We start from the raw sequence: 26,773 nt of genomic DNA, 5'->3' as shown, positions 1-26,773 counted from the left end.
GTCTGTGTCATAAAAGGAATTTGGTAGGACTTCTTCAATCCCTATTTTTTCAAATACTTTATATAATATTGGAGTTAATTTTTCTTCAAATGCTTGGTAGAATTCACATATAAATCCATCTGGTTCTGAGGATTTTTTCTTAAGGAGTTGATTAATACCTTGTTCTATTTCTTTTTCTAAAATGGGACTATGTAAGCAATTTACTTCCTCCTCTGTTAACCTGGGCAGCCTATATTTTTGAAGGTAGTCATCTATTTCATTTAGGTTATCAAACTTATTGACATAAAATTGGGCAAAGTAATTCCTAATTATTGCTCTAATTTCCTTTTCATTAGTAGATAATTCTCCCTTTTAATTTTTAAGACTAACAATTTGATTTTCCTCTTTCCTTTTTCTAATCCAACTTACAAAAGGTTTATCTATTTTGTTATTTTTTTCATAAAGCCAATTTTTAGTTTTATTTATTAATTCAATAGTTTTTTTTTTTTACTTTCAATTTTAACTTCTTTTAATTTTAGAATTTCAAGTTTAATATTTTATTGGGGGTTTTTAATTTACTCTTTTTCTAGCTTTTTAAGTGGCAAGCCCAGTTCATTGATCTTCTCTTTCTCTATTTTATTCAACTGAGCCTCTAGAGATATAAAATTTCCCCTTATTACTACTTTGGGTGCATCCCACAAATTTTGGTATGATGTCTCATTGTTTTCATTCTCTTGGGCGAAATTATTAATTGTGTCTATGATTTGCTGGTTCACCCATTCATTCTTTAGGATGAGATTATTTAGTTTCCAATTACTTTTCGGTCTATTTTCCCCTAGCTTTTTGTTGAATGTAGTTTTTATTGCATTATGATCTGAAAAGAATGCATTTATTATTTCTGCCTTTCTGCATTTAATTTTGAGGTCTTTATGAACTAATATATGGTCAATTTTTGTATAAGTTCCATGAAGTGTTGAGAAGAAAGTGTACTCCTTTCTGTCTCTTTTCAGTTTTCTCCAAAGATCTATCATACCTAACTTTTCTAACATTCTATTTATCTCTTTAACTTCTTTCTTATTTGTTTTGTGGTTTGGTTTACCTAATTCTGAGAGTGCAAGCTTGAGATCTCCCACTATTATAGTTTTGCTGTCTGTTTCTTCTGGCAGCTCTCTTCACTTCTCCTTTAGGAAGTTAGATGCTATACCACTTGGTGCATATATGTTTAATATTGATATTGCTTCATTATCTATGCTACCCTTTAGCAAGATATCGTTTCCTTCCTTATCTCTTTTAATTAGATCAATTTTTGCTTTTGCTTGATCTGAGATAAGGATGGCTACCCCTGCTTTTTTGACTTTACTTGAAGCATAATAAATTCTGCTCCACCCTTTTACTTTTCCTCTCTATGTATCACTCTGCTTTAAATGTGTTTATATAAACAACATAGTGTAGGATTCTCACTTTTGATCCTGTCTGCTATCTACTTTCACTTTATGGGAGAATTTATCCCATTCACATTTACAGTTAAAATTATGAATTCTTTTTATTATTATTATTATAGCCTTTTATTTACAAGATATATGCATGGGTAATTTTTCAGCATTGACAGTTGCAAAAGCTTATGTTCCAACTTTTCCCCTCCTTCCCTCCTCCTCCTCTCCTAGATGGCAGATAAACCAATATATGTTAAATACAATATATGTATGGATATATATATATATATATATATATATATATATATATATATATATATATATATATATATATAGTTATTTTGCTGCACAAGAAAAATCAGACTTAGAAATAAGGTGAAAAATAAATTGAAAAGGAAATAAAAAATGCAAGCAGACAAAAACAGAGGGAGTGGAAATGCTATGTTTTGGTTCATACTCATATGTAGTTTGATAACTTAAAAAGTACTAATTCTATATTTCCTGCCATCTTATTATTCCCAGATTATGCTTTTCTTTTTTCTTTCCCCTCTTACCTCCCTCCCCAGTATTAAACTTATGGGTACCATTTGCCTCACACAACTCTCCCTCTTTAGAATCCCTCCCACCTCCTTTAAGTCCTTCCCCCTTTCTTATACCTTTTCCTTATTATTTCTATTGTCCCTTCTAGTTAGCTTATTCTTTTCCTTTTCTCTTTTCCTCTCCCACTTTTTAATGAGGTGAGAGAAGTTTCTCTGTAAACCAAATATGTCTAATACTTTCTTTTTAAGCCAAATCTGATGAGAGTAAGATTCACACAATGTTCCTCCCCCTCCCTTAATTCCCTCAGATATGATCAGCATTTCAGTTCTTTATCTTTTCCAATTCACAAATTCTGTTTCCCTGGGAGTTCTTTACTTTTTCCATTTCATATTTCAGGGAGTTGTTTTCTTTTTCAAATCTTTATTTTAATGAATTATAAGTCTTTTACAAACTCTCTTGCAGAGCTTCTCTTTCCTTTCCCCATTTTTTTTTTCTAGCTCCCTTTAAGATCGTTTTTATTTTTTTCTAGGAGAGCTTTGTGTGATGGGGACCTTTGGGGTTTTGTCTGGAGACTGTCTGCTATTGGTCTCCTCAGGGTTAGAAATCTGCTCTGTGTGGAAGCTATCTAATAGTGAGAACTTGCTTTGCTTTTTTATTCATTAAAAAAACCCCCATGGGGTCTGCTTTAGGGTAAGGAGTTTCCCAGCTTCCTCTACAGAACAGAGACTGACAGCAGTGACTGTCCTGCGAGCAGGCTGTGAAGGACTGCCCTGGGAAGAGAAGCCTTGCTAAGGAATGTGGCTACACTGTGATTGTGCTGAATCACTTCTGGTGCTGGGTGGGTGTGGCCAGGTCCTGTTAAGCTCTGGCGTTACCTTTGGTGTGTGTGCAGCTTCTCTGCTGATCTGCTGCTTTGCAACCAAAGCAGAGCAACCAACCTGTGGTAGATTCCTCCCTGCAAATTCTCCACCAGCAGAGACCGCACCCCTGCCTTGGTTTGCTCAGTGTGCTGGCCTCTGTGTTCTGCTTCCCTGCCTGCACTCTCCTCCTCCTGCCCAATCAGGACAGACCTTTTCTGGCGATTTTCCAGATTATTTTCTGCTGGTAATTTGTTGTACTCCCAGTATTTGTGGATTCTACCAATCAAGCACTGAGGCTGAATTTGGTAATCAGTAGTGAGGGTAGAAGGGGAGCTCTGAATGAAGTGTCTGTTCTCTCCACCATCTTCGAACATAGGTCTTCTCAACAAAGGGATGATTCAGGCCAGTTCCAATGATCATGTGATGAAGAGAGCCATCTGCACCCAGGGAGAGGACTGTGGGAACTGAGTGTGGACCACAACATAGTGTTTTCACTCTTTTTGTTGTTGTTGGCATTTTGTTTTCTTTCTAATTTTTTTCATTTTTGATCTGATTTTTCTTATGCAGAATCATAATTATGGAAATATGCATAGAAGAATTGAACATAGTGAACATATTAACATAGAATGTTAATTCTAAGGGAGGGGGTGGGGGAAAGGGAGGGAAAAATTTAGAACACAAGGTTTTGCAAGGGTGAATGTTGAAAATTATCCATGCATATGTTTTGAAAATAAAAAGCTTTAATAAAAAAAAAAACAAAACTGCATTTTTTCCAAGACCATTTTAGACTAGTGACAGGCCAACCATGTCATTCTGCTTCCTTTTTAATCTTATTAAGCAATTATAATACCCAAAGACTCCAAAACATAGATTTTTTTTTTTCAAATATAGAATGGCTATTTCTTCTGCCACAAAGGAAATGGTTAAAATATATACTTTTTTTTGTTTACATTGACAAATACACATAACATGAAATAATTCCTGATAACTTCTATTATGTTCTCATGGGAATTTGATATTTAAACGAAACAATAGGAAACTTTTCTTTTTAGAGGCAAGTGGGGTTAAGTGATTTGCCCAGGGTCACATAGCTAGTAATTATTAGGTGTCTGAGGTCAGATTTGAACTCAGGTCCTCCTGACTCCAGGACCAGTAGTCTCTCCACTATTCCACCTCGATGCCCCCACTATGGAACTTCTAAGCAGGTATTTCACACTCTTTATCAGCTCATTAAAACATATAAATTTTGGTCAGTCATGTGTGCATGCCTACTTTAGTCTGTGGTCATTTTAAGAAGTTGTGATCTTTTCTTCCAGACCCTGGAGCTCTTCATTTCTTAAATCCTGAATTTAACACCAAACAAACATACATCTCAGGACTACAATTCATTTATCAATGCCTGGGAAAAGAAACAATTGGAAGATGTAGTCATGGACTTGAGAATCAGTCTCAGAGTCATCAAATAATGTAAATATTGAATTGGAAGTACTGATCAAGATAGTATCTAAAAAGAGGAATCCAAACCAACTTTGGTTACAAAGTCTTTGAAGCATGGATCTTAGAGAAGTGAAAGATGGCACCCCAAAGTTTGGCCACTAAAGTGTAAATGCATAAAAATTGAATTTTCATGTATATTCCTTTCCTCACAGATATATTAATTTCTAAATGTAACTACACATGCTTGAAGGAATGCCTCTTAAGGAGAATTGACATTTATGTATGAGGCTGAGGGCAAGGAACATTATAATTTATTTTAAGGATCATTTGGCTATAGAGAATATAATATCCCTGATGAGTTGCTGAATTAAAGCCAGAAATATAGAAGTTTTTGCATCTTCATTACCAAACTAAAGAGAAATACATGTCATTGAGATTATTTGGAAGTAACAAATCACCCCAGTGTTTTTGCCATGGTAAATAATGCCCGTTTATAAAATACAAAATTTTTTGATTTTGGGGTTTTTTGTTGTGTACAACAAAGTCACATAGTGAATAAAGGGAAAAAAAAAAAAAAACAGGATTCAAATTCAGGGCAATTTAGTACTTTCCCTTCAGATTTTGGTTTTGACTTGTTGCCTAACTTTGCTACTACGACTAAGATGCTTTCACACCCTGGAACTTCTCTTAGCATTAGGAATTTTTGTTTGTACCATGCAGATCCCCTCTTCCCATTGGTGAATTTTCTTCCTGAGAGTCTCCATTTTGGAGATTGACCCAGGATGACCATGCTTCCTTCATCTCCTGACTCTACACTCCCCCATCCTATCCCCAACTTTCTGGAATTTGTTACCATGACTCACTTGCTTTGTCATTTTAGATTCTCTTAATTTTTCCTTCTGGAAGCTTCCATTTTGGGAAGAGGAATCAGGTCAGTAGGGCTTCATTCCTCTACCAATTGTTCTTTTGACTCTCTAGATTTCTCTTCCATGCTCTCCTGAGATGACCTTCCCTATCACTTCCTCCTTTTCTCATTGTCTTCTTCCTTTAAAATGTAAGCTCCAAGGGTAGAAACTTCCATTTATATCTAAAGCACTTAGCACAGTGCCTGGCATATAGTCAGCACTTTAAATGCTTATTACCTGCTGGGTCAATACTCTTTCTGCTATACCACTAATACCAAAATCTCACTTTTGATCCCATCAACTGCTTTCTACATTTTAAACCAGATTTCTTCCACTTCTTTTTAATATTTCTATCCATTAGGACTACACGCAACCCCATGAAATCACTGAAATTCTCAGGGACAATGGTACTTGATCCCCAGAAATAAATCTATCATTAAAAGTCTACATCTAAATGCTTCAAAGATTGACAAGTATTTTTCTTATTAACAGCATACTATAGGATTAACCTACCTCTGACTGAAGACACCATAAATCAGAATTACTATTCTTTCTGAAAAGCCTTTCTGGTGAGATGAACATTCTTAAGTGAACCTTCACTCAACCCAAACTCTCTTATCCAACATTAACCAAGATGAGCAATTAAAAAAATATATATATATATATATTGGGGTTGAAATGGGCTCATGATTTAAGCAAAGGGTGAAACTATAAGCAAATTAGGAGAACAAGGGATAGTTTACCTCTCAGATGTGTGGGGAAGGGAGGAATTTATGGCCAAAAAGAACTAGAGAACATTATGAAATGCAAAATAAATAATTTCGATTATACTAAATTAAAAAGGGTTTGTACAAACAAAACCAATGCAGCCAAGATTAGGAGGGAAGCAGAAAGTTGGGGAAAAATATTTATATGCAGTCTTTTTGATAAAGGTCTCATTTCTAAAATATATAATCAACTCATTTATAAGACTATAAGCCATTCCCCAACTGATAAATGGCTAAAGGATATAAACAATTTTCAGATAAAGAAATTAAAGTCATTTCTAGTCATGAAAAAATGTTCTAAATCAATACTGATTAGAGAAATGCAAATTAAAACTCTGAGGTACCACTTCATACCTCTCAGCTTGGCTAAGGTAACAGAAAATAAAGATAAATTTTGGAGGGGAAGTGGGAAAGCTGGGACACTAATGCATTGTTGCTGGTGGTATGAACTGATCCAACCATTCTGGTGAGCATTTTGGAACTATGTCCAAAGGACTATCAAACTGTGCATTCCCTTTGATCCAGATGTGTCCACTGGGCTTGAATACTAAAGAGATCATAAGAAAAATCATAAAAAAAGGGAAAAGGACCCAGATGTGCAAAAATGTTTGTAGCAACCCTTTTTGTAGTGGCAAAGAACTGGAAATTGAGTGGATGCCCATTAGTTGGGGAATGGCTGAATAAGTTACTGATATGTGAATGTAATAGAATATTTTCTTAAGAAAAAATGAGCAGGCAAATTTCAGAAAAGCCTAGAAAAACTTAGATGGAACTGGTGCTCAGTTCTTTAAAGGGGGCTATTGGTAAACATTCCTATATAGCAAGAATTTCCCAACTAAAATTATATTCTTCCTGACCAATCGGAAGGCAATACATGACTACTAAACTTCTTTTCCATTTGTTATTTGGTTTAATTTTTGGCTCAGGACATTTTAATTTTTTTTTTTTTAAAGTAACCACAAAAGGATATAGGTGGTCTTTAATGAATTGCAGTTGCAAGTAGTTTCAGTAGTTTAGCTGATAATATAGTTTGCTGTCTATTGTCCATCTGCAAAAGTGGGCCTGGTCCCATATCCTATTTTCATTATCACATTTTTAGAATATATATATTTTTTTCACAAACCTGTGATGGGGGTAACATTATTTGCCACTTTATATGAAGAATCAGGCTTAAAATGATCTTACAGAGCTGTAGAAAATATAAACCTGCTGTACCAATTTTTTTTTTAAAAGCACCTGAGCAAATAAATATAACTTTTAAGAGGTCCTCCTCATAAAGATCATTCATACATATCATGGAAGATTCTGATGCAACCAAAGAAATACACTGTATAATTTGTGTAGTATGACAAAGTTGAGCCAGAGGCTAGGAAGACTTCATTTAAGTCCTGACACTTAGACTGTGTCATGCAAATCACTTAACCTATTAGGACTCTAGACAATTTAAAACCAGAATACCCAGAGAAGTGCTGTATACTGCATCAAGAGAGGGCACTTCCCCATACCAATAACATAACAATTCTAGTTCCTACTCCTGCTCTAATGAGATAATAACTATAAAAATTAAGGGAAGCAGAAACAGGAAAACACATCATGGACAAAACCTCAGATGGATTAGTCTTTATTGGAGGTTCTTCTGATATTCCTGTCTGAGAATAACTATTTCAACATAATTGCTTTCCTCTATAATCTTATATATTTTATTTTATGCATTTATAAAAGTTCTTTTGAGAAGAGATTCATAGTACTCAGATTGTACTCATAACCAAAAAAGGTTAAGAATGCCTGCTCTGGAGATTAGATAACCCTTCAACAAAACAAATATAAGTTTCTCTGTATTCTGTTTGCAGTATGTATATATAGTGATGCTAGAATACTTTGATAGCTATCATTTTGAAAAAATGACTTTCTTAATCTACTGAACTGTTCAGTTTCTTAAAGGAATAAATTAAAAGTGGAACAATATTTAAGAGATACTGAAACTCAAAAGTATTTCAAGTTTGAAATGGAAAATATTTATTAATTAGTTACAATGGAATTAATTCCTTTATTTCTATCGCCCCCAATACAAGTTGTATAAAAATTTGAGAACTTAATTTTAAAAATTAAGCAAATCAAATACTGAACAAAAAAAAAAATAAATCAGAAAATGAGACCTTTATCATATTGCTAAGACCCAAGTTCTGTAATAGGAAAAAAAGGCTCCTTGAAACTTAATTTCACCTCTCTCAGAGATGATTCTCCACAATCACATTTTTAAAAATAATAATCTGCTAATAAAGTTATAGTACATAATTAAAATGTACATGAACACTTTAAATCTTGCAACCTTTTGGACTTTGCAAAACTTTTATTAACTACTATATGAATATATTTGGGAAGAAAATTTCGTTTACAATTGTAAACATTAAATAATAAAATAGAAGTCTATGCTTTATAAGTCAATATCAAATTTCTCATAGAGAAACCAAAAAACAAACAAGATTGGCCATCAAGGATAGATGTCAAGTCTTTAACAAGTCTTCTCTTTTAAACTGATTTTTCATCCAGAAAATTAAGTATGTGTTGCATTTATAAATGATGTCCGTGTTTTAGACATTCTTCGAACCAGAGCTTCTTGTCTTTTTCTTTGAATTTCTTCTGGGGAATACTTTCTGTTTTTTTCTTCTTCCTCTGCAAATTAAAAAGACTGATTTTAAGTTTTTAAAATTAATTAGGAAAGTGTCCTTTCAAATATTATTATTCTGTACTCAAATCTACCATACTAGCTTACCTAACAAAGGTAAATACAGTTTGAGGAAAAAAGAAAACCAATAGCCATTGTATTGCTATGGTCATCTAATATGGGAATATTCACCAAATTCAAACATTTGACTACCCACTAACTATGGTCAATTCCATCTAATTTCTGGTACTACAATATAAAACAATCTAAATTGGTATTACAAAAGGTGAAAATTCAGCTTTTAACATTAAGCACTTACACATTGTGCACAAAACACTATAATAAATACTGAGATTAAAAAAACAAAACAAAACAGGTACAAGAACTTACAAAAGTCTTGATATTCTCATATTTGGTGATACTACTTTTACAACTTTTTTCTCCTTCAGACTTTCAAATTTAAGCATTCCTTTGCTGCTCAGGAAAGAATTGTTTAGTGTGATTTTTAAGATTAGTTAACTTAATAACTAATCAACTAAAAGATTTTTATACTTTTGACTACTTGTTGCTTACTCAAGGTCAAAGCAATGGGTAAAATTTATAGCATTTTTTTTTTGTATTTTAAAATTTTAATTTTTTAAAATTAATTTTTTTAACATCTTTTCATCACGTCTTTGTATCACTGACAAAGTTTACAAAACTTTACATCACTATCTCTTTTCATCATTTCTGGAGAGAGACAACCCTTGTCTTATTAATATTTAAAGGTTATGATGGACACAATAACATTTTAAAATTAATGCCAGAAAGTATAATTTAAAAAATCTAAAGCTCTTAAAGCAAAACTTAAAACAATGTTTTTAACCGTGTAAAGTATGAATGTATTCATATATAACATACTACACTTAAGGTATATCACTTCAATAACCATGTCTTCAAATAAAGCATACAAGAAAGAAAACCACTCCCATTTATTAACATTCAGCCCTTATAAGGAGACCTTGATGCCAAGTATTTAATTCTGGAAGTTTACCACAATAACATAAAAATACTGTTATTTTATTTTGAGTTAGATCCTGGACAGCTTAGAATACTGGATCAATATAAGTTGGCAGAAATGTAAGTTTTCTATAGAACCAAAATAATTAAATTAGTAAAAATATTTTAGTTTAAGTATTCCTTTTTAATAAAAGACTATCATCCCCAATATAGTCTGTGAACATGCACATCATTGTAACTACTGAGTAAAGCTGTCTACTTCATATATCTTAACTTTACAGAGCAGTAAGCAAAAATCCCAGATATTATCAGCAAGAAAATTTAATTTATACTAACATCTGGGTAATGACATCAGAATTCAATACAAATTAGACCAGTCTTTGGTAGGTAGTTTTGACAATCAGGACTAGGCTTTACCTATTATGTCCATATCCTTTATCGTCAAATTCCGCTCCCTTTAAAAGATCAGCATGATCATCATAATTAGAATGACTCAATGACAATTAACAATCACAAAAAGAAATTTTAAGAAAAACAGAATTAAAAAAAAAAGTTATAGTTAACTTTAATCATTCATATTTGTAATATTAACAGGGATGGTTGATTAATCCAAAATTGCAAACAATTAAATAAATTATTAACATTTGATTTTGGAACTAATTTCCAACAAAAGTTCAAGAATTTTTTTTTAGCATTTCCATGCCATCTCATCTTAGTCTTTATTTTTAATTTTAAGTTCCTATAATATATTATCAGGAAAGTACATCATCTCAAAGTTTACTGCAAAGCACTAGAGAAATGCCTTTAAACTCTAATAATGCAAGGCCAATCAAAAAAGCAATTATTTTTGAAAAGTGTATTAAGAGAAAATTGAGGCTTGAGAGATTGTTCTAGGACAACATAGGTAATAAGTGGTAGATCTAAAACTGAAATGCAGGCTCTCTAACTTCAATTTTAGTGTTTTTCCCATGGTACCATGTCCTAAGTAGGTAAATCCCTGTGAATTTCCTGAGGTACAAAGAGGTTAACTGACTTCCCTAAGATCACAAAGCTAGTGATGGGAATCTGAATGAAAGTTTTAAAGGAGAAAATTTTCTAATACAATTTGTCTTTGTAGAAAACATGCTTTCTCTCTGCTACATAGAATTAATTATAACCAGATGATTGAATTATAGTTAAAAATCTCTCATACCCTCACCTCTATTCCAGGCAAAAGTGTAACAGATACAATCTAAGACAAAATTCTTAATATAATTTTTTGTACATACCTTTTGTAGGTAGTTCACAGGATTCAGAAAACTGTCTCTTCAAAAGTTGTCGTGGCATAGTCTCTCCAAGTAAAGAATTTACAAACTTAGTTTTGCTTTTCTCTGAATGCTGTAAAATTTTGGTGTCAGATAGGCTTCTTGATGGTATACTGTGACTGAGATGAGGAAAAGTGTGAGGATTTTTAATCTTTGTGAAAGAGTAACCAGAGGATGTTGGAATGGATGTTTTGTTAACATGATGAGTCTCAGTTGTCACTATGCTATGAGAAAGAATCTGATTGTGTAAATTTCTTGAAGAAGCAGTACCTGTATATTTGTGGTCTGAACTAATTGCCAAACTTAAATTTCCTGTAAGAATTGAGGACTTGTTCACTCCTACTGCTACATTAGAATTATCCCAAGAAGCATGTTGATTATTGTTCTGATGATTTGGGTACTTATAGTCTTTACTCAGATTTTTAGTATCTGTAGAATGTGTAGAACTTCCATAATTTTTACCTTCTTTACATGTTAACTTGCCTGTTTCTGTAACTTCTTTCACTGATGTTCCATGTGCAGAAAAATCACCTCTATTCAAATGTTTAGATTGCAATGAGTGGTATTCTTTTTCAGATATAGCTGTATTATTAGTTTCCATCCTCAAATAGGAATTATAATTGACCTTTTGCTGATTTTCAGATCCTTGGTTGTCTTTTTTCAAGTCTTGTTGCTGCGTCAGCTTTTCTACATGGTCACATGCTTGGTAAAGCAAATCATCATCATCATCTGCATTCCAAGACTTCTCTAATTCATGACATGCTTCAATAACTTCACTAGCAAGTTTCGGATCATTCCAGTCATCAAATAAGGAGCACTGCTTTGAAGCATCTTTGTTATTTAAGTTACAAATATTGGTTTCATTAGATATTCTTAAAGAATTATTAGGATTTGTTTTAGTAGGCACATTAAATGACTGATAATAGTTAGGTGGATTTTCACTATCTCCCCTGATTTGTGATTGAAGATTAGTATGCCTTCTGCCCAAAGTAGACTCCTTTGCAGAAACTTGTATATTTGATCCAAATTTAGGGTAAATAACTTCCTTCACCTTTTGAATATTAGATGTAACTAAAAGCTCAGGATAACTAGGAATTTTGGTGGGAAAACTTGTCTTACTGAAATTTTTCTCATATTTCACTTTATTCTCAGTAGGTATCAATTCCATGGGCTCATTATTTGATTTCAAAGGAAATAGAGCTTTTGTAGGATCAAGGACATTTTTGTTGTTTGTCTCCGAAGGAAGACCTTGTAAATTTTTTGCAACATTTTTACCAATAGTCAAATCTCCATTCATTCCTACTGTAGATTCATCACTTTTACTGGCAGAAAGCATGCAAATGTCTTTTTGAATAGTTGGCTGAGAAGTATCAGTAATTAAAAGTTCAGGAGCTTGAGAAATTTGCATAACAAAAGAATCATCAGTTACCATGTGTTCCCAGTCATCATCATCATCAAAATCCATGCCAGTATCTATTTCCCCAGGCTTAGTGAGAATCTCTGACTTTGCAATAGAGCAAGTTGCCATCACAAGTGAGTCTGGTGCAGAAGTAACTGCCACTGAGGTCAGATTTTGCTGGCATGAAATTTTACTTCCTAGTTTCTCAGTAACCACAGTCTCAGTAGAATTGTCTATCTCCTCTTTCAAAATGTTATCCTTGTCGCAGATATTATGACTGGTAGTAAAAGAAGCATTTGACAGACCTTGGCTTAACTGTCCACTACATTTCTGAGTAGAACCATCAAAAAGAGCAGTAAGAGCTGCTTCAGCATTTGGGTCAAAATTAGTCAGACTACTATTTTTATAATGTTCATCCTTAGATATATTGGAGTTCCCTTTTACTGTCATAGCAATATTTACTTCAGGAACTTCATCAGAGATTGACTGAAGGGTATGTATTTGTGCTTCATCTTTATAATTATTTAAAGTCTCTGCTTCTGAAAGTGTTTGGACAGAATCGTAAGTCTCACTGTCTTGTTCTTGCCTTATATCTAGTTCCACCATGTTTTTATCAAATTGTTTAGCCAATTTTATAAGTTCTTCTTCACTACTTTGTGCTTTAAACCTGCAAGATAATCATAAACAAAAATTCAGATACTTTAAAGAATTTATATAGTGGAAATATAGCTTCTTAAAATTACTCTGAAGTTGAATATTTTAGTACAGCTTAAACATCTCAATATCTTACAACTAAATTTAAACCTAAAATATATTAATACCTAAGATATTTTTATATCATTGACTATTTTTATTATGATCACTTTCTTTTTTCTTCTCAATAGTATTTTATTTTTCAAATACATGTAAAGATGGTTTTCAACATTCAATTTTTAAAAAGATTTTTTGTTAGAATTTTTTCCTCTGTTCCTCAATACCCCTTGCCAAGACACGGCAATCCAATATGTTACACATGTACTATCCTTTTAAACAGATTTCCATTATTTGTCATGTTTGCAAGAAAAATCAGACCAAAAAGGAGAAAAAAAAACACAAGAAAGATGTGGATGGCATTTTCCATCCCAAATCTATTGAAAATGTCTTAAATCACTGTTGAAAAGTTTATCATAGCTGATGACCACATAATCTTGGGTTACCATGTACATTCTCTTGATTCTGCTTGCTTCGCTCAGTGTCAGTCATAGAAGTCTTTTCAGGCTTTTCTGAAATCACCTTTTTATCATTTCTTACAGAACAATAACCATAATTTATTCAGCCATTCCCCAAATGATTGGCATTCACTCAATTTCCAAGTCCTTGCCACTACACATTTTTGCACATATGGGTCCTTTCCTCTTTTATGTGAAAAACATATTTTCAATAATTATCCAGTTCCTATCAGCTTAGAAAAACAAAACAAAGAACTTACTTTATATAGTTAGATCTCGTTCTAGATTTTATTTTTATTATACCAGGAGTACATGGAATTGCACCTTCACCGATCCACATGTCTAGAAGAGAGTCCGTTGTTGGTTTTTCACCCTTGAAAATTAAGATTCACAAATGCTTACAATGACTAATATCCCAACAACATTTGAATTACATATATTTTCAATTTTGCATATTGAGATGACAATGAATTCCCTAGAAATATGAAATAAAGGTGACATAAGAAATGTTCAAAAGGAAAGGTGAAAAATAACATATAGAATATTTTATAAAATCAATCTCAAACATAATTTGTAACTTAAGTCTTCCTCTCTGTGTTACTATATTTCTAACAAGAAGGCACTGCAATGGCTACTGAAGGGAATAACTCCCCATGCTCTAAGAGCTCTAACCTGCTTTGTTTTCCAAACTGGGCCAACTAATTCTTCTTTAGGCAGTCTGGAAGCATCCATTCATGGAGGGCTAACCATAATGGTGTCAAACTTAGTATGGACACCCAATCTGTTTTGCCATATTCTAGCTCAGAACTCCCAAACTCAAGTGATCCACAAATTTTGTTCTCCCTATTAAAAGGAATTATATTACATACCACAATAACCTGCTGAAATTATTTCATTATGAGTTTTTCTATTTTAAATGGAAAAAGTAAAGTAGTAGTAAAATGTATGAAGGGTACTGAATTAGAAGTTAGGAATTGTGAGTTCTTGTCTCAGCTTTGCCAACAACTTGCCATGTGTTTTTAAAACAGTTGGTTTGTTTCATGCAACTGAAATATTTCATAACCTTTGAAATAAAAATTGTGTTTAAACAGGAACTATAAATACAAAATACGAGTATTTTGTGTCAACTAATGATACATGTTAATTATTTGTCTCCATGCATTTAATTTACAGGTATCAATTGAAGAGAAGGGGCAAATTAAGTATTTAACTCACAAGCATATTGTTTTTTTCTAAAAATGCTTCCTGAGCACTCGTTGACATTCTGTCAATAATTTTGGATGCGTTAACTGGTAAAGTTCTTTTTAAAAACAAGAGTTATTATTACCGAGAGGATATTAGGAAAGGTTCAAGTAGAATAGGTAGAAGGGTAGCAAATGTCATTTTTAATTAACTTCAAAATTGGCTTACAGCTAGCCATGGAATCTAGTATGTTTCTAGAGGGTAGTATTACTATATCAATTCTGAAAAGAGCCGGGGAGGTAGTCTTGGCAATAATTAGCTATTGAAAATGGGCCAACATTGTGTAGATTATCGATTCTAAAATTATAATCATACAAGGAGAGCAATAAGGTAAAGAAAAACAGTTCTAAAAGACTTAAGAACTTAAAGTAAGGACCAACCATATCACCAGAGGAAATATAATGAAGCACAATGCCTAACTCCTGAAAGAAAGGTGATAACATATTGTGAAGGGACATGACCAATGTGTGTGTCTGTGTGTACACACACACACACACACACACACACACACACACACACACACACACACACACGAGTTTTGTTTGACAATGATTATTTTGTTACCAGTTTGGGTCCTTTCTTTTTTGGGAGTAACAGGAGGATAAGGAGAACTTTCTCTTGAGTTTTTAATAGGAGAAAAGGGTCCATCCAATAGTGATAGACCCAAAAGGTCATTGAAACTTTCTGAAAAAATGCACAGAAGAGACCGAAAAAAATTTCAAAAGCACAGATAGCTTTGAAAGTAATATACGGAATTTATTATTCATTTTTAAAAAATGGAACTGAAATTTCTCCTCCCCCCCTTTTTTTTGCTGAGGCAATTGGGGTTAAGTGACTTGCCCAGAGTCTCACAGCTAGAAAGTGTCTGAGGCCAGATTTGAGGAACTGAAAATTTACTAGACAATTATCATTTTATGTTTTACTAAATACATGAAAAGTTCTTTTTTTTGGTATTTAAGTTCATAAATTTAAAAATCACAAAAAAAATAAAATAAATTGAAATTTAAAAAGGAAAAATCCATACTGCTGCCATTTCTTTATACTTTCAGGTCTATTTAGGTAAGGTGACCAAATTTTATTTGGATATCTATCAATGTTTAGACTGTCCAAAAAACATTTTACTGTACTTTGTTTCGGGTAAAAAATACACATTTAACAAAGATCTTTTCTATTGACTTATAGAAAAAGTGACAATATAGCAAAAATGTTATTTAAGTAATAAACTATTTGTAAAATTAATTTCTAAGACAAATAAAGGATGCAGAGCTAGCATAAGAACGTTTGTCACAATAGTAACATGAACCATGGGGAGAAAAGAGAAACACAATTTTAGTAAAAATTGTTTGATTCGGTTGAGTACGGATTTGGTGTAGACAGACTTTCAAATTTTTAGATGAAATTTTTCCTGTATTATCAACAACTTGAAAAACATGGCAATCAACTTAAAAAACCAGAGGGATCTTGACAATGTTTATATAAACTAACCTATGCTAATCACAGAATTTCATAGTGGGGCCCACAAAGGTCATTTAGTTCAACTGGTAGCAAAATAAGAATCCTAAAACATTTCTTACAAGTTGAGCAAATAACACAGATCTACCATGTAGCAGTGTTTCGAGCCATTATTTTAAAGTGAAGAAAAAGGTATGCAGATGAAAACATTATTTGTATGAAGGGCAACATAATGTTGGGAAACCTTTCCCTACTTTTTAATAACTGTATATAGTGTTTTAGGGTTTACAAAGGCCCTTGTTCACAACAGTCTCTTTCGGTGAGAGTACAAGAATGATACCCATTAGTGACTTGGATAGGAATACTGAGTTAACAAGTGTTTTATTAATAAAATTTTAAACTATTAAATTTTATTTACCTGAGGAGCTATACGGTTAACAATATCTGAAATCGCAACACTACATCTTCTGTCATGCTGCTTATTTCTTCTTTCATCTAAAAATGATTAAAAAAAAAAAGCATTTCTATAAATTACAAAACAGGTTTAAACTGTTAGTAATACTAAGTCCCCTTGAAAAGGGAATTTAAATAGAATTCTTTAAGTCTATAACTACTCCATCCATAGTAGTATGACTTGGGGATGAAAAGGATCAATATTGTCATAAAACTGTTTTGTTCTGTATAAGTTTCTCACATCATCAAATAAATATCAGTCAAGCTCAATTATCAAATGTTATCAAAAATCCGTTCTACAGAAAAGATTTCCAATTTCAAGTTACCTAATTGACAGGTTGTTGGAGAATTTGGATCCCAAAATATTTCTTGTGGTCCATCAGTATCATTACAAGGGGAACTGAAGACAGGTGATCGAAAGCTGGATTGCAACAATCTCTTTGGAGTTTTATACAAACACATTTCTGTATAAAGATAAAACATAATTAAATCAAACATTATTGCATTTAATGGGTTACTTCACACAAGAGCAGCACTGTAACTAGTTTTCAGCTAATTTGTATATATAATTTTCTTGTAAAATAGGATCATGATGATGAAGGGTGTGATGTTTTCTTACTTATACACCTATGAAATTAAGTCTATTTCAGTGTAAACTCAGTAATTCCTCATTATCCAGGGGATGTTGAGGCATTGGGGCCAATTTAGAGGATTTCAGTTTTAAAAGATTTTGGAAAAATTATTTCAATAATCAAAAAGGTACCTCACCCAATTTGAGAATCAAGAACATTCTATCAGAGGCTGTATACAAATTAAATGGATTTTATTTTTTGCTCTGCCTTGGAATTTATGATCTAATTAATGTCTCACTTGGGGGGGAAGGAGTGCTGAGGAATCTGAACCACTAATTCCGTACAACAAAAATCCACCTTAAAAAAACAAGGGGGATCCCGGTCTCGTAGAATTAAGAAAAAACATTTGTAAATCCTCTCATCAAGGTGTATTCGTGGAAAATATTTAACTGGAATATTGCTCAAAAGCTCTAATGCAAATTTAAAAGAATGAACGCTTTTAAGTTATAGTGATGTTCATCAGCCTGAGGTTCGAACCCAAGTGGGGCAAAAGGCGGCGTGTTCGCATTCAGCGCCTCCCAGGCGCCGAGAGGGGGAGGGGAGCTGGGGCGGGTACAGGGCCCTCTCTAGGACCCACCTACCCCACTGTGGCTCAGACCAAACTAGGGTAAGCAGGTTCGGGCACCCGTTAAGGAAGTTTCCTTTCCTCCCCCAGCAAACCGACCGGAAGCTGCGGGGCCCCAGGCCGGGTCTCCACCCAAAGAACTGGTTCGACAGCACGGGGCAAAAGGCTGAGCATCGCGGGGTTGGGGGGAATGCTTCCTGAGTGACAGAGCGAGGCGTCCCCCTCCCCGCACCCCGGGACGCGCGTGCGGCCTGCCTTCCCGCAGCAGCGGCGGCCCCACGGCGACTAGGTCGCCCAAGGCCTCACCCTCGGCGCTTTTACTGACAGGAGCGCAGCTCTCCGAAGCCTGGGCCACTTCTCGCAGCGCCCGCCGCCGGCCTCGCAGCCGCCGCCCAGGGCCACTGAGGGGTCTCTCGTCGTCCCCGGCCAAGGGGGTCGGCGGCGTCGGCGGAGGCGGCGGGGCCGGCGACCCTATGGGTCCGGGAGATTCCCTGAGCTTCCTCCGCCGACTCAGCATCGTCCCTCGGCCGGGGCCTCCCCCTCCCGCCACACGTTCTTTCTCTTTCTTTTCCCTTCACATCTTTTCCCGGGAGGTGGGGGCGGGGGAGAACGCCGGCACTATCAGCAAGCGAGAGCCTTCTCGAGCGCCTTCGCCATCTTGACCGGACCGGCGGCTTAAAGGGAAACTGGTGATTGGCTGCTGCTCGCCGAAGGGTGGGACGAGTACGTACGTCAGAGGTGTGCGGGCCCACGCACGCAGCGCCGGGAGCTGCTGGGGGAGGGACCCTTCCCCCTCTCTTTCTCCTAGTCCGGCCTTAGTCTGCTGGTCCGGAGTGCGGCGTGCCTCCTTAATCCCAAAGGCCTCAAGTGGCTAACTATTCAGTGCAAAACACTAACTGTAATGGCCGACGTTTATAAAGAGCTTTAACCTTTGCAAAGCATATATTCACATGCGCATCCCTCCTCCCCTCCAGAAGCACGTTTCAAACTCTTGATAGCCTTATTTTTATAAAATAAACAAATAAGCACTTGACTCGGACTGCACAGCTAGAAACCGAAATGGGTCTTTTTGAGCCGGCACCACTTGCCGTTCCACACTCCTACAGGCTCGTCAACAAATGGACGTACACAAATAAGCCATAGTCTGGGGCCTCTCAGAATTCCTGTTTTGTTAGGAAAAGTATATAGGTTAAGAAATTGTGTAAATATCTGAAATTTATGTCTTTCTGTGTACACATTGTGTATGTTTATACAAGTTATCTATGTATGTACCTCTATGCGGATATGTAAGTGTATGTTGTACGGATGTTCACATATATACTTGTAAGTTATGTATGGATATACACAGCTGTTTGTGGTTTTCATTTAAGAGCAGTGATGTCAAGGGGTGATGTCCTGACTCTCCTGAATTGGATTTAAGTGAGGATATGTTCAGCCAAATCAAGTGGCAAGGCAAAAGTTGACGTCTTCAAGAAGATCTCTAGACCAAGGGTTCTCAAACTACCTCCCGAGGGCCAGAGGACATTTATGCAGCCCTCGGGGTTATGGCGAATGAGCTGAGGGTCTGAGACAGTGTGTGAGGTTTTGTTTTTACTCTAGTCCAGCCCTCCCACAGTCTGAGGGACAGTGAACTGGCCCCTATTTAAATAGTTTGAGGACCACTGCTCTAGACTCTTCCTCGCTTGTCATCCACCTGTTCCATAGGGGAAATTTTCACATGCTTGGGTTAGACCCTCTCCTACTCACCTCCTGGTTTGAAGTCCACTGATAACCATCAGAGTGGTACAGCCTGTCTGTAAGATGATTTACCTTGCTATGGCTGCATAGCTTCTTGGAGCTACAGGTAAGAGTTAAGTGGCAAGTGGTCACCGAAGATAGATGAGTCCTCCCACTAGATATGCTAGTCCTCCTTTAATACCACATACCTATCTCCCTCCATCCCTCTCTTCCTCTTTACACACACACACACTCCTGTGTACAGAAAGACATGCACAAGAGATTACTTTTCTTCTTTCCTAAGTGCTTTATATCTTTTTTTGTTTCCTATGCATTAGCCACAACAATCTTGAGAGCCAGGAAACTCAAGTAAGAGGATTAGTTCTGGGGAAATCGACAATCTGCATGGATATAGGAAGTTTCTCAGGAGCTACATTAATGAAATTACAGCTTCGTTGAAGAGACAAATGTGCCCCCCAAAACTTTGGATAAAATTCCCTTTGGCAAATTTTCAGTGATTTCAGATTTTTTGGAATGATTATCATTTTAACTTTCAGAGTGATTTTCTGACTTCTGATTTTCCCTGAACAGAGATGTTCAGAATGAATTCATCCTTGGAAATAACTCCCACAAGATCACATTTATGAACAGGTAAAGACATCCATGTAGGTGTCAAAGTGGTTAGAGCTAGGACTATCTGGGCTGGAAAGCTGAAAGATCTGAATTCAAATGTGATCAAAGCTGGGAGATCCTTGGTAATTTACATAGCCCTACTTTCTCAGTTTCCTCATCTATAAAATGGAATGGAGAAGGAAACGGCAAACCACTCCAGCATTTTTGCCAAGAAAGCCCAACCCGGGTCCCACAAAGAGTTGGACAGAACTGAAATGAATGAACAATACAGTAATGCGGAGGCAAGAGGTAATGAGATCATTAACTAGGCCAATGTGAGTGAAAGGCTTAAGTATGGAAGGGATAGTGTGCAGGTAGAATTTAAAAGGCTTACCAACTGATTGAATATGGAGGTTGGAGATCCGGGTGGATTGTTGTGCCACAGTTCCCTTTTAATGTCCTGACCCAGTTTCCCTAATCTTTCCTGAATAGGACATATTCAGTTACTCTGCTTCAGGTTATAATCATTCCCTCTTAGTGTTAGGATAAAGGTCTTTACCCATTTTAGATATCATTAGAATATCAGGAACCTTTCCAGTACCTCCCTCCACTATGCCTGCCTCCATTATGTCATCCTCATCCTAGGTTCCTCCCCCCATTAGGTCTTCCCCATCCAGGTACCTCCCTCATTATGTCATTGTTCTTGTTATCTGTAGGAATTGAACTAATCTATACACCTAATGCTGTAGAATTCTCCAGAGCCTGAAGTGGACATAGTAGTGAGTAGGTCAGGGAGCTTTTGACTCCTATATCTGAGGAGAGGGAGTATTTGTATTTGTAATTATATCTTCTGAAGTGAACATGTTTGTGTCAAATTTAATCTGTTAATCGCTAATGCAACTGAAGTATAGGTGACCGCTTTCTACAACTCAGGGAACAACATTAATAAGGTATGGAGTCATTTGCTGAGAACCTAGGTACTGCAAACTTCCATTCTCCTTGAGGGTATTGGAGATCCTCCAGAGAGAAGTGGAATGTAGCCTATTTGATCTTCTCATACAGGGCCATCTCCAGTTGTTCTGATCTATATCTTGCCATTGGACACAAAAGGCTCTGGAGGAGAGAGTAAAACTGGTGACTTTTCCCCTAACTGAAATCCAACCTACTTGCATGTCATGGCATCTCCTTCCTGATATCATGGTCCTCTGAGAAGGAAGGAAACAACAACAATTTGGCCTTCCAGGTAATTGAAGGTCATGATAGTCTGTGTTACATATATGTATGTATACATTCTGTCTCTGAAATGGATCCATGTTTCATGATGGTCTTCTAGAATCATGAATGAGCCTTGAATTGATCATAATTGTTACTGCTTTCAAAATTGTCTGTTTTTACAGTGTTATGTTATTTCATTTCCTTTCTAGACTATTGCAATAGTCTCATAATTGATCTTCCTTGCCTCCAGGATCCTCCCTGTCCACACAGCTGCTGCATTAGTAGTTCCCTACTGTTTCTAGGATAAAAAAGAAAACTCCTCTGTTTGGCATTTAATCCATTTACAATGGGATTTTCATTTTAAAGATTTATTATATATTAATCACCCTTGTGCACTCTATATTACAGTCATACTAGCACATATACTCTTTCTCTATATACACTATTACATCCCACACTTATGTGCCATTGCATATTTTATCCTCCCATGCTTGGAATGCTCTTCCCATTCTGACTCTTGGAATCTGGTTCTCTTTCAAGGTTCAGCTCAACTGTCACCTTTTACAAGGAATCTTTCCTGAGGCTTTTTCCCTTTTAGTAGTTCTTCCACCCAAATTACTTTGTAATTATTTCGAATTTTTTCTTTTGTTTACTTATTCTGTTAAATATTCTCTCCTAGAGGAATAAATATTCCCTGAAGGCAAAGATTTCCTTTCATTTTTGACTTCATATATACCTATGGCATTTAACACAATGGCATTTAACACAATTCCTAGGACATTAGAAAATGCTTGATGAGTCAACTTTGATCAGACTTATTTCTGCTTAAAGAAATATTTTATGTATTTATCATTTAACCAGATAAAGATTTTACCCAATTACTTATCAGGCTATCTATAATTTTCCATTTTGTCCCCCCAAATTGAAGAGACTTTGTCAGAGGACCTAGGTTCAAACTTGACCTTTACCTTTTAATCAACTTGACCTTACCAGACAGACCCATGTAATTTGTCTGGTTTTTGGAATGATGAGCTTGTATTAGATTATTCCAAGATGCCTTTCAGCTCTAAATCTATTGTCCATTGCTGTGATTTGCAGTATATTTGTGAAACTACATTATTCTTTTTACCTCATACACCCAATCTCCTAGTTTAGTCATCTTGTTAAGTAAGAAAGTTTATTTTCTAGAATTTGTTCTAAATTTAGTGATCACTATTTCCCTTTTTAAATGCTTATAATCTATCCATTAAATATCAATTGTGGGATATTGTCAAGGAAGGTTATCAAACTCACCAGTTTGTAGAATCCATCCTGTTCCCTTTTGAAAATTATCCACAGGCCTTGGGTATTTCTCCTGTGCTCCAAAGTTTCTTAATGGTTTCATAAAGTAGTTTAGTGATTGTAGTTATAAGTTCTTTCATAACACTTGGAGATAATCTGTAGGTGGGTACAGAGTAATTCAAAGTAAATAGGTATTTTCTTATTATTTCCTCACTTACTTGTTTCTTCTCCATTTTCCAATGGGAGGACATTTCTTTAACAAGAGGCAAGAGTAATCAATTGGTTAATGAATGAATGAATAGAATTTAATAGTTTAGCTTTATGTCAAATATTAATATTTCAATATCTCTCTCCAAAGAAAAGTCGTATTTTCTTCAGAACTTACATTAAATAAGATTATGATGAATTATGGGATTCTGGGCTGAACAATTTCCCATGGAGAGAGAACAGAAAATGGTTGAAGTTTTGCTCTTTTTACCTTTCCTTACTTTCTTCTCCTTTTACCCAGACAAATGAATTTTTCTTTGTGCAAATCAAAACAGTTAAAAACAGTTAAGCAAAACCAACTGACTCAATAGCTACCTCTGCCAGCCTACTGGGAATTCCGAACTTCTTTTCTCCCCTAGTCAATCAAAAAGTACAGACTCTGTGAAGCATTTACTTTTACATAGAGCTGCCATTTGATGGGCTTGTGGGATGTTAATTAAATACTTCTAACATGTGACTAGTGTCATATATGCTATCAATACCAATTTGACATTGTGATGTGAAACTAAATTCAAATGTTTACTCAAAAAACCCCAAGAAGTTCTACCCTAATAACTTTCTTAAGTAGCACACACTTTTTAAAAAACTTTTCATACTTTAGTCCTCTGTTTAGTATCTCCTATCAAATTTTTATCACTTTTTTATGTGTCCCAGTAGCACCCTCCCCATACCCAAAGACCTTGAGCCCACACTTATCATGAGCTGTTTCCAGGAGAGTCAGAATTAAAATTTGACCCCTGGAATTTTACTGCAGGGAAATCGCCAAAATAAGACTCTGATGTAGTGTTCTGATGTTGACTCATGAAGACTAAAGGATGGGGATAGAAACTTTGAAGTTCAGAAAAAGAGAGGAGGATTGAGGGAAAAGGAACATAGTAGGTTTGAGATTCTATCCAGTTTGAAATGTCAGTCAAATATACTAGACTGTATATTGCCTTGAGGACAAGGACCATGCATTAATCTTTATCTTTATGCTCAGCACTGCAAGTATTATGGACTCACACAATTTTGGATTAAGAAAGGCTTTAAGAAAGTTCAGTATGGCAGAAACTAGGCATTGACCCATACCTAACACTGTATACCAAGATAAAGTTGAAATGGGTTCATAATCTAGACATAAAGAATGATATTATAAATGCATTAGAAGAACATAGGATAGTTTACCTCTTAGATCTGTGGAGGACTATAAAGTTCAGGCTAGCTCTCTCTGAAGGGCTCAGAATAAGTCCTTACCCCACATTGGGCGCCAAATTGTAAAGTTCTATTGTCTCTCAATTATAATCCTTCTCTGGGCGGAGGTTTCTTTTCTGTATAATCTTTTCCTCTGTGAGCAGGTTTCTTAGGAGGCTTCTGGAGACTCCAGCCAGAGCAAAGGTAGAATCTTGAATCCTCTTCTTCCCCTCCAAAAGTGTGGGGTTGCTGGACTTGCGAATCCACAAAAAGTCTTCTTGACCCAATCCAGACTGACACCTCAGACTCAATGTTCCTCTTTTTATCCTCCCAGAGAATGGGCTTGTGAGTACTCTCAGGGACTTATGGGAACTACTTATAACCAATGAAATTGCTCCTTTAAAGTATTCCTTCAAAGGTGTAAACTCCTTTCAGAAGTTTAAAAGTGTAAACTCTTTTAAAGGTTTGAACTAAAGGTGTAAACTCTGAGCTAGAAAATTGCCAAGTACCCACTTAACACTTAGTAAGAACCTAACAGAGTGAGGAATGAATTTGTGACCAAACAAGGATTGGAGATCATTATTCATCACAAAATAGATAATTTTGATTATATCAAATTAAAATGCCTTTGTACCAACAAAATTAATGCAAAAAAAGGTTAAGGAAAGCAACAAGCTGGGAAAATATTTTTGTAGTTAAAGTTTCTGATAAAGGCCTCATTTCCAAAATCTATAGAGAACTGACTCTAATTTATAAGAAATCAAACCATTCTCGAATTGATAAATGGTTCAAAGGATATGAACAGAAAATTTTCAGATGATGAAATTGAAACTATTTCCACTCATACAAAAGAGGGTTCCAAATCACTATTGATCAGAGAATTGCAAATTAAGACAACTCTGAGATACCACTACACAATTGTCAGATTGGCTAAAAGGACAGGAAAAAATGATGATGAATGTTGGAGGGGATGTGGGAAAACTGGGACACTGATGCATTGTTGGCGGAGTTGTGAAAGAATCCAACCATTCTGGAGAGCAATCTGGAATTATGCCCAAAAAGGTATCAATCTGTGCATACCCTTTGATCCAGCAGTGCTACTACTGGGCTTATATCCCAAAGAGATACTAAAGAAGGGAAAGGGACCTGTATGTGCCAAAATGTTTGTGGCAGCCCTTTTTGTGGTGGTAAAAACTGGAAAATGAATGGATGCCCATTAATTGGAGAATGGTTGGGTAAATTATGGTATATGAAGGTTATGGAATATTATTGTTCTATAAGAAATGACCAGCAGGATGAATACAGAGAGGCTTTGAGAGACTTACATGAACTGATGCTGAGTGAAATGAGCAGAACCAGGAGATCGCTGTACACTTCAACAACAATATTGTATGAAGATATATTCTGATGGAAGTGGATATCTTCAACAAAGAGAAGATCTAATTCAGTTCCAATTGATCAATGATGGACAGAATCAACTACACCCAACTACACTGGGAAATGAGTGTGAACTGTTAGCATTTTTGTTCTTTTTCTCAGGTTATTTTTACCTTCTGAATCCAATTCTTCCTATGCAAAAGGAGAACTGTTCAGTTCTGCACACATATATTGTATATAGGATATATTATAACATATTTAACATGTATAAGAGTGCCTGCCATCTAGGTGGATAGAGGGAAAGGAAAAGTTGGAACAGAAGTGAGTGCAAGGGATAATGTTGTAAAAACTTACCCATACATATGTACTGTCAATAAAAAGTTATCCAAAAAAAAAAAAAAAACAAGGGAAAGGAATACACATGTGCAAAAATATTTGTGCAACCCTTTTTGTAGTGGCAAGAAACTGGAAATTGAATAGATGCCCATCAGTTGTAGAATGGCTGAATAAATTATGATATATGAATGTTATGGAATATTATTATTATGTAAGAAATGACCAGCAGGATGATTTCAGAGAAGCCTGGAGAAACTTACATGAACTAATGCTAAATGAAATGAGCAGAACCAGGAGATCATTATACAAGGCAACAACAAGATTATATGATAATCACTTCTGATGGGTGTGGCTCTCCTCAACAATGAGATGATTCAAACCAGTCCCAATTGTTCAGTGATGAGGAAAGCCATCTATACCCAGAGGACTGTGGGAACTGAGTGTGATTCACAACATAACATTTCCACTCTTTTTGTTATTTGCTTAAATATTATTTTGCCTCTCTCTCTCGCACGAAAATTGGTAAATATGTATGAATATATTGGATTAACATATATTTCTACCATGTTTAACATATATTGGACCACTTGCCATCTCAGGGAGGGCATGGGAGAAGGGAGGAAAATTGGAACACAAGGATTTGCAAGGGATAATGTTGAAGAATTGTACATGCATATGTTTTGAAAAAGAAAAAGGTTACTACTGGGCTTATATCCCAAAGAAATACTAAAGAAGGGAAAGGGACCTGTATGCCAAAATGTTTGTGGCAGCCCTTTTTGTAGTGGCTAGAAACTGGAAAATGAATGGATGCTCATCAATTGGAGAATGGTTGGGTAAATTGTGGTATACGAATGTTATAGAATATTATTGTTCTGTAAGAAATGACCAGAAGGATGAATACAGAGAGGCTTGGAGAGACAGACTTATGTGAACTGATGCTGAGTGAAATGAGCAGAACC

General features: G+C 35.4%; 1 protein-coding gene across 3 annotated transcripts; it reads right to left on the bottom strand.

The window, feature by feature from the left end:
* Nucleotides 1-7,913: 7,913 nt before the first annotated feature.
* ETAA1 (ETAA1 activator of ATR kinase) lies at nucleotides 7,914-22,952 on the bottom strand. 3 transcript variants are annotated; one of them, XM_074287092.1, is made up of 6 exons: nucleotides 22,677-22,952; nucleotides 16,970-17,107; nucleotides 16,609-16,685; nucleotides 13,757-13,869; nucleotides 10,854-12,955; nucleotides 7,914-8,594 (listed from the first exon to the last, which is right to left on the bottom strand). In XM_074287092.1, the coding sequence occupies exons 1-6, from the start codon at nucleotides 22,765-22,767 to the stop codon at nucleotides 8,476-8,478; spliced, it is 2,640 nt and encodes an 879-aa protein (XP_074143193.1). In that variant the 5' UTR covers nucleotides 22,768-22,952; the 3' UTR covers nucleotides 7,914-8,475. The 3 variants fall into 3 exon arrangements, with proteins under 3 accessions (XP_074143193.1, XP_074143192.1, XP_074143194.1); XM_074287091.1 differs by lacking the exon at nucleotides 22,677-22,952 and adding an exon at nucleotides 18,147-18,556; XM_074287093.1 differs by lacking the exon at nucleotides 22,677-22,952 and adding an exon at nucleotides 17,573-17,671.
* Between the last annotated feature and the right edge of the window lie 3,821 nt (nucleotides 22,953-26,773).

Source organism: Sminthopsis crassicaudata, chromosome 2 (genome assembly GCF_048593235.1).
Source record: "Sminthopsis crassicaudata isolate SCR6 chromosome 2, ASM4859323v1, whole genome shotgun sequence".
In the NCBI taxonomy this organism is placed as follows: domain Eukaryota; kingdom Metazoa; phylum Chordata; class Mammalia; order Dasyuromorphia; family Dasyuridae; genus Sminthopsis; species Sminthopsis crassicaudata.
The sequence above is the reverse complement of the archived record's forward strand: the minus strand, read 5'-3'. Positions and strand labels throughout refer to the sequence as shown.

What these genes read in the sequence shown, in the direction of transcription:
- ETAA1 (XM_074287091.1), bottom strand. Translation starts at nt 18,357, where the DNA reads ATGCTGAGTCGGCGGAGGAAGCTCAGGGAATCTCCCGGACCCATAGGG. An exon ending in TGTCAGTAAAAGCGCCGAGG is followed by an intron (nt 17,108 to 18,146) that starts GTGAGGCCTTGG and finishes ATCTTTATACAG; the next exon opens with AAATGTGTTTGTATAAAACT. An exon ending in TTAACCGTATAGCTCCTCAG is followed by an intron (nt 13,870 to 16,608) that starts GTAAATAAAATT and finishes TTAATTTTCAAG; the next exon opens with GGTGAAAAACCAACAACGGA.